The sequence below is a fragment of the Sinocyclocheilus rhinocerous genome, unplaced genomic scaffold (assembly GCF_001515625.1).
Source record: "Sinocyclocheilus rhinocerous isolate Xijiao unplaced genomic scaffold, SAMN03320098_v1.1 scaffold562, whole genome shotgun sequence".
Lineage (NCBI taxonomy): Eukaryota > Metazoa > Chordata > Actinopteri > Cypriniformes > Cyprinidae > Sinocyclocheilus > Sinocyclocheilus rhinocerous.
In genome coordinates, this window is record NW_015641608.1 from 1,502,599 (window position 1) to 1,510,423 (window position 7,825).

Consider the following 7,825-nt stretch of genomic DNA (forward strand, 5'->3'; position numbering starts at 1 on the left):
AAATGTTTTGATCCACTTCAAATGTTGACTACTGTATAAATTGAAAGACATTTCTTTTAAATGTATAGCAGAGTAATGAGGCAACAACAAATGATAGATAAGACGAACAAGAAAGGCTATTAATAATCTTTCATTGCGCAAAAGTATTATGATACTAAAGGCTACAAATACAGAGCGGCTCAAAGTGCTTATGCGCATCCCGTGCGCTGAATGACGCGCTTGAAGCGACACGGAGTCGCAGCGCGTAGCATAGTAAAGTTCAAAGCACAAAGTGAAGAGATATTGATACGTAGTGTATTAAATATGTGCGTTAGTTTATTGAGCCTTTTCTTTTAACAGTTTTAAATTTCAGTTACTGTGCTCGTGACGAACAATTCATAGTGCTCTTTTTTTTTTTTGCTACATTTGATTAATCAATGCATGCTGATGAACTTTTATCATAGTTTATAGTTATATGGTAACGAAAGTGTTCAACATTCAACCCGTTCTTTTTCATCAGTATTATTTGTGATTTAAATTTTTTGAACAGGAATTCCTCTTTTCATGCACTTTCACTTTCAAATTCGCGATCTTGGTGTCACGTTTTACAAGAAAAGATAATTGTCTGTTTTGCTTATATCTATACACCTTTCACTTTTTAAGACTAAAACAAAAGATGGATTTATTGTTATTCCTAATTAAAAAGCACTACAACAATAAAACAGTAGGCTGCAATGACAAACTAGCGTACCTAACCTTTATTAACAAAAACGAATAAGACGAGGCATGGCGAAGAAGCGGTCTTTTTACTTTAGTTTGTAAACCAAATCCTCCGTTGCACTCCGTCTGCGGCGCGCACCTTCGCGCTGCGCTGAAAGCACCTCTCTTCACGTGATCAGTGAAATCTGACTCCTGCTACAATGTGCCGCGGCTCTGCAGCGCACGCTGTATGAAGCAGATGCTTTGGAGCAGCTTAGATCATGCACTCGCACAAATGCGACCACGTCAAATTTTAACTCGCACATTCTCAAAAATTGGTCGCAGTCTAGAGCCCTGTATATAGGCCGTTCAGATTACTTGTTTAAGTGCAACGAAATACCTTATATCAGCAGACGATATGTGTCTGTGTTTGTGGTTGGAGACTCCTTCACCGGCTACAGGCTCCTCATTTGCCCGCGCGTGTGTGTAATACAGTGCTGAATGAAAAAGCGGGGCAATTTGATAATAATAGCCGAATTATAATGGGCCGCCTAATAATAATAGGTTGTGGCTGAATAGAACACACACACACACATACACTTCCCCATGTATTCCCAGAAACAGAAGCAGGGGCTTGGATTCTTGGAATGCTGTTCTGTTGGATTCTTCTCAGAGCCCCTCGTGCTGAAATACACACACATTCTCTCTCTCCAGACTTGTCCTTAAACGCTTCCTCTCTGTGGTCCCTCCTCTCTCCCCTTGTGTGTTTACTCAGTGGTAGATTGAGCTCTCTCTCAGTTTACTCAGCAAGAGTTTAAACTTGTAATGACTGTATCAAGAGGCTGCAGAGAGGAGCTGCTTTAGAAAACACTGACGTTCAGCTCTCTGACTTTGAACTTCTCCCTCATAGTAAAGTGTTTGTTCAAATGTAAACCAGATAACAGCCATTAACCAGGAGTGCTTGAGTCATTTTACAGTCTGCGTTAACTACAAAATGACTGAAAATGGACTGAAGATAGATTAAATTTCTCAGGGCCTGAAATTTATGTCTAAAAACTGGGGTAATTCCTCACTTAAATGACTCATGTTGGGGTATTAATTCACATTAGTGAAGCAAAGTCATTCTCAATTTTATCACTATTTCACTTAACCTGGTTTTTATTCAGATGAAAATGAATTATAACGTAGTATATATTTAATAGTGTTCAATAGCGTACAAATGGAAGTCGTGGCCTAATGGTTAGAGCAGTGTTTCCCAACCTTTTTTTAGTCGCGGCACCCTTTGGAAATTTTAACAAACTTGTGGCACCCTACAAAATTAATTTTGTCACAATAGATGCTTTTTTGAACATTTTAGCAATTTAAAAGTATTATAAAATGATTTTTTACACGGCACCCCTGCTCTCGACAGACAGCACCCCGGTTGGGAAACACTGAAATAAATAAGTCACTTTTTTTAAATGTACTGGATACATGAACATTTGTGATGTATATTTATAAATGAAAGAATGCATTAAAAATCACTGTCGAACTTGTATGATCTATAATGAAATTATATAATAATATATCCCTACATTTTCCTGTTAAACAGTTTTTTAAGAACCATCTATCAGTTTTTAATTTACACTGTACTGTTTGTATCTTTGTTCTTTCAGGAGAAGCCCCTTTCCCGCTCACTGCAAAGAGGAGAAGATGCACAATTTGATCAGGTTAGTATATATGTGTCTCATTTCATATTATAAATGTGTGTAGCATATCTCTTTCCTATTCTCTTTGCTTTTCTGTCCTCTCTTTCTCTCACTCTCCATCACTCATTTCTGATTAGCGCAGAACTTTTAACAGCAGAGCTGCAGCAAAATGCTTTTAGCAAAATGCAAAGCAAGTGACACATCATCCTGCAATGGATCCAGTCAGTGCCAGTAGGCCTGTGTGTGAGAAAGAATGAGCCAGTGAGAATGTGCTCTGTATGCAGAAAACCACAGCAATATGTGTCTGTGTCTCTATACTGTAGAGTGAACAGAGTTTTGGTGTGTGTGCGTGTGCGCACTGGACGTTGCGAAGAGCAGAATCGCTGTCTCATCCGCAGCAGTAGCTCAGCACAGGCTGCTGGGAGTGTGTGTGTGTGTGTGTGTGAGAGAGAGAGAGAATATATTAGTTCAGGGTGTTGGAGTGTGTCTGCCAAGTGCCATGAGGGCCGGGAGAGCAGTTACATAACTCTCCTTAACCACATACATCATCCTGTCCCACACACACTGATGCAGGCCGCATATACAGCAGGGTCTAAAAGTCTGGGAATCAAATTTGAACCTGGATATAAACAGTTTTGAAATAAACAGAACTTTTTTTTTGTTGTTGTTGTTGTTCCAACGTTCTGGGACTTTGAAGCATTTTTAAACAGAAACATTATTATGTCAATTGGATAGGATGTATTTCAGATTCTAGATCACTAATGAAATTAGTGAATTTGTGAGCATGCGACTCTTTGTACAGAGGGTCAGATGTTCTTTCTTCCATTGGAGCCCAAGATGCTTTTTGGGATCATCTCAGATCATGCTGGAGAGCATGTTGATCTGGTTTGACGATTCACTTGTGATGTTCCTCATAAGTTGTTTCACATCTGCTAAACTGTTGTTTTAGTATTTCTGTACTATTATAGTATTTATGTACTAGTATAGTGTTATAGTATTAACGATTATGGTATTCAGCTTTCCTTTTAAGTTTCAGTAATTTTATGTAATCTTATAATTGCAGTCCAACTTATTTTCAGTTAGTTGCCAAGACAACATTTAGATTAAGTTTTTCATATAATCTTTAGATTTGATTTTAGCTTTATTTCAATTAATGGAAACAATTTTTAATAGTTTTAGTTAACACTTCTGCTAAATGAATACATGTAAATGTTTGCCACAAATGTGAGGAGTTCATGCAGCTTGAGTGCAAAAAAACCAAAAAAAACATATGTAAGACAAACTAAATATTATGACATGTTGAACAGTTTCGCTCAAATTGTTATGATAATGTGATGTAATGAAAAATGTTTTTAAAAAAAATGTAAAATAGAAGTATTTTCATTAATTATCTCAGACTTTTGGATCCCAGTGTACCTCAGAACATGACTTTTTTTTAACTAGCACACTTTTTCATTCTGCACATTAGTCTTTTTTTTCACAGCGTTAGCACGCACACACTGATTTGGCTATTGGATTTGCCTGTGCCGATTCTCAGGAACTGCATGTTCAGTCAGTGATGTGTTGTGACTGCAGAGAGATCTGCTCTGCTGAATCACACCATAGTGAACTATACCATCCCTCACTCACTCATCAGCATATACACACTTCTACTCTACTGCCATATCTCAGTGTGTGTGTGTGTGTGTGTGTGTGAGAGATGCTTGGTGCTGGGTTATTGCAGGGAAAGGTTGAGTAACCACTGGACGTATCATCCTACACCCATCCTGCCCTCACAATAGGACAGATCAATACCTGACTGCACTCAAATGTGCTGCCATCTCTCTTGCTTCCCTTCCTTTTTCTTTCCATTTTCATCCATTTGTGTATTGTTCTCTGTTTAGATCTTTCTCTTCAATCAACTTGACAGTGTTTTTTATTCATTAGGTTTTACAGACAAAATAAAATGGCTTTCCCAATTAGAGTCTGTGCTGCAAATAACCAATATTTCAGAGGTGGAGAAAGTTTGTAATTTTTAATGGAAGGGTTTTTTTTCTCTCCTTGAAATAACTTGCACTGATGAATCATGTACAATAACATCACTGCCATCTATTATTTATTATTGCAGTTTATTTGTTTTATTTATTATTTATTATCATTCTTTATTGTGACGTACGTCCGAGTGAAACAGATTCAGATCTAAATAGCATTTCAATTAAATATGACAAGATAAAACAAAGGTAACATATGCATGAATGATTCATTTGTTACAAGATCAATAACATGCATTTAATAGATGAATTAACTTAATATTTAGTAAATATTTGATTTCATGCTGTGTTTAACCTACATGAAGAGTGTGTCATTGAGCTGTATTACTATGTTTGTGTGTTACAGTTAATAAGCTCTATGAGCTCCATAGCAGAACACTGTTTGCCTTCGCTGTTGCGGACGTTGTTTGACTGGTACAGAAGACAGAGCGGGACAGAAGACGAGTCGTACGAGTACAGACCTCGCTCCAGCACCAAGTCCAAAGGGTGGGCAGACACGCAAATATACATCTTACACAAATACACATCATCATATGTTTCGCTTTTTCTTTTCTTCAGCAAGAGCTTCAACAGATGCTTATATATGATGTGCTTCTTTACTGTGACTTTTTATTTGGAGTTGATAAAATGTGCTTTTATTCTAACTTGTGAATCCTGCTCTTTTGGTCTTTCTTTAGAGATGAACAGCACCGGGATAAAGACTACCTACTGGAGCGAAGGGACTTAGCCATAGACTTCATTTTTTGTCTAGTTTCAGTGGAAGTTTTGAAACAGGTGAGGTTTGTGTGTTTCATTGCTTAGGTGTGGTGTCTCTGAAGTCAGCGATAGGTGTGTTGTGGCATTAACATGCATAGACTTGCTAAGAGTGTATGAGGGATCCAGAAGTAAAACAGCGACCCTTACATCATAGTTGATGTTGATGAAATGTTTTCCGTAGATTCCCCTTCATCCCGTGCCAGATGCCTTAGTACAAGAAGTCCTTAACCTGGCATTCAAGCACTTTAAACACAAAGAGGGGTGAGTCTGTATACGCAAACACACACTTTTCTATGCAAATTCTACAGATGTACCCTGGACAAATGCAAACCTGATGTGAGACACACAAGTGTGTGATTTCTGAAACTGCCGATAATTAAATTGCATTGTGTACATTACATCATTTTGTATGTATACACATTGTTGTTCAGAGGTTTGGGGTAGGTCACCAAGGCTGCATTTATTGAATCAAAAATACAGTAAAACTAATATTTTGAAATAATATTACAAATTGTGAAATAACTGTTTTCATTTTTAATATTTTGAATTCTAATGTATTCCTGTGATGATAAAGCTGAATTTTCAGCAGCCATTACTCCAGTCTTTAGTGTCACATGATCCTTCAGAAATCACTCTAATATAATGATTTGCTGCTCCAGAAACTTTTATAAGTATCACAAAACAGTTGTGCCATTTTTGTGGAGACTAGGATACATTTGACTAGGAAGTTCAATGGAACTAGTTTTTACTGACGCTGTTTTTTATGCATTCTTGCTGAAAAAAGTATGAATTTCTTTCAGAAAAATTCAAATGTTACAGACCCCAAACTTAACAGGTTTAAATGTAATTTTGTAATTAATGGAAATGCAAACCAAGATTTTCTTCATTTTGTGTAGAATTGCTTGTGTTACTTATTATTGTCATGGTTTGTTTGACAGGTACTCAGGCCCCAACACTGGTAATGTGCACATCATCGCTGACCTCTTCGCTGAGGTCATCGGAGTCCTCGCCCAATCCAAGTGAGTCCATCCCAAAACCACAAAGAGCTTACAGTGTACCTTCTTTGGTCTGTTGCACATTTTAAATATTCACCTTGACAAAAAAATACTTGACAAAGTTGAAAAGGATGCACACTCACGAAGTGAGTTCAGTCATATCTGTGGCCTAAAAGTTGTTTTATTTTACGTAAAGTGTAAAGCAGAAGGATGAAGTTGATGCTAGCACATCATTCAGATCTCCCATCAGAGTTAAAGCCCTCAAACCCCTGTCATTCTGTCACACTAACTCGCCTCGAGCTAAATACAGATGATATGTACAGTCTTCTGACGCTTTTAATGTTACTGTAATTCTCTGCTCGCCACGCGCTAAGACTCCCTCACAGCTACATGAAACTGTCTGTTTAAGCTATAATGTAATTTAGCCCTGTGCTGTAATAGTCAGGGCCTGAAATTGAATTACCACAGTGCTCAACCTCCCCTCCAGTTCATGATTTCCTGTGCGGAGCCACTTTGCCCCGAGGACAGTGTTTGAAGAGGCCGTTTTACATAATATGATAAAGGCATGATGCGCTGACTGTGGTCCTTGCTTGTTTGGATCTAGCTGGTTTGCATTAATATAACAAGCTTTTGCTTTTGGGTTTTGTTTTTACTTGAGGGAAACTTTAAATCTTGAACTTGAACAATTATAATAATCCACAGACGGTAACAAGCCAGTCTTTATTCAACCTATTATGTGACATGTTTAGTTTTGAAGGCTCCTACACACTTTTGTTGATAGAAACTCATCGCTGAATTTTTATCAGCTCTTGTGTGAATAGACTAGACACCTAATTTCAACATGTTAATTAATTTCTATTTATTTGTGTTTGTGTGCAGGTTTCAGGCAGTGCGTAAAAAGTTCATCACAGAGCTGAAGGAACTGAGGCTGAAGGAGCAAAGTCCTCATGTGGTGCAGAGCATCATCAGCCTCATCATGGGCATGAAGTTCTTCAGAGTCAAGATGTACCCCGTTGAGGACTTTGAGGCTTCTTTCCAGTTCATGCAGGTCGAAACACATGCAAACACAGACATGTACTGTACGTTCTTGTGGCTTTGTAATGAGCTGCTGAGGGTTGTTGTTATCCACTGAAAAGTTGTCTTCAAAGAGTTCAGAAACCCAAAAATGAAAATTCTGTCATCATTTACTCACCTGCATGCTGTTCCAAACCTGCATTACTTTCATTCATCTTCATAATACAGATGAAGGTATTTTAACCCTCATGTGGTGTTCGGGTCCTTTTTGCTCTGAAAATTTTTTCTTTTTCCCGAAAAGAAACTTTGACACTTTAAAATGTTCATGTAGATATAAATTTAAATAAATAAAATAAAATAAATTCATATGAATTGGGTGGTTTAATGAGACATGCTAAATTTATATAAGGAACAGATTTAATTCAGGCTTTTATTTGCAAATAAATAATGATCAATGCACATACATACAGCTTTTCAAATAAACATGCTTGATTTTCAATGAAGAGTCAGAAATTACCCATATATATAAAAAAAAAAAAAAAAAATTTCATTTGTGTTTTGATGAATGAAAGTTGTATGGGTTCATAAAAACATGGGGGTGAGTAATTAAAGGGTTAGTTCACACAAAAATGAAAATTAGCCCATAAATTACTCACCCTCAAGT

At 37.2% G+C, this 7,825-nt stretch overlaps 1 protein-coding gene across 1 annotated transcript in view; it reads left to right on the forward strand.

Annotated features, from left to right (window-relative positions):
• Positions 1-7,825, forward strand: part of LOC107755216 (protein furry homolog-like) — an 88,873-nt gene that overhangs the window by 34,223 nt on the left and 46,825 nt on the right. Inside the window, exons 3-8 of the mRNA XM_016571935.1 lie at positions 2,334-2,387; positions 4,743-4,882; positions 5,074-5,170; positions 5,334-5,413; positions 6,091-6,171; positions 7,027-7,195. Coding sequence (XP_016427421.1) covers positions 2,334-2,387; positions 4,743-4,882; positions 5,074-5,170; positions 5,334-5,413; positions 6,091-6,171; positions 7,027-7,195 — 621 coding nt within the window. The remainder of the gene's footprint in view (positions 1-2,333; positions 2,388-4,742; positions 4,883-5,073; positions 5,171-5,333; positions 5,414-6,090; positions 6,172-7,026; positions 7,196-7,825) is intronic.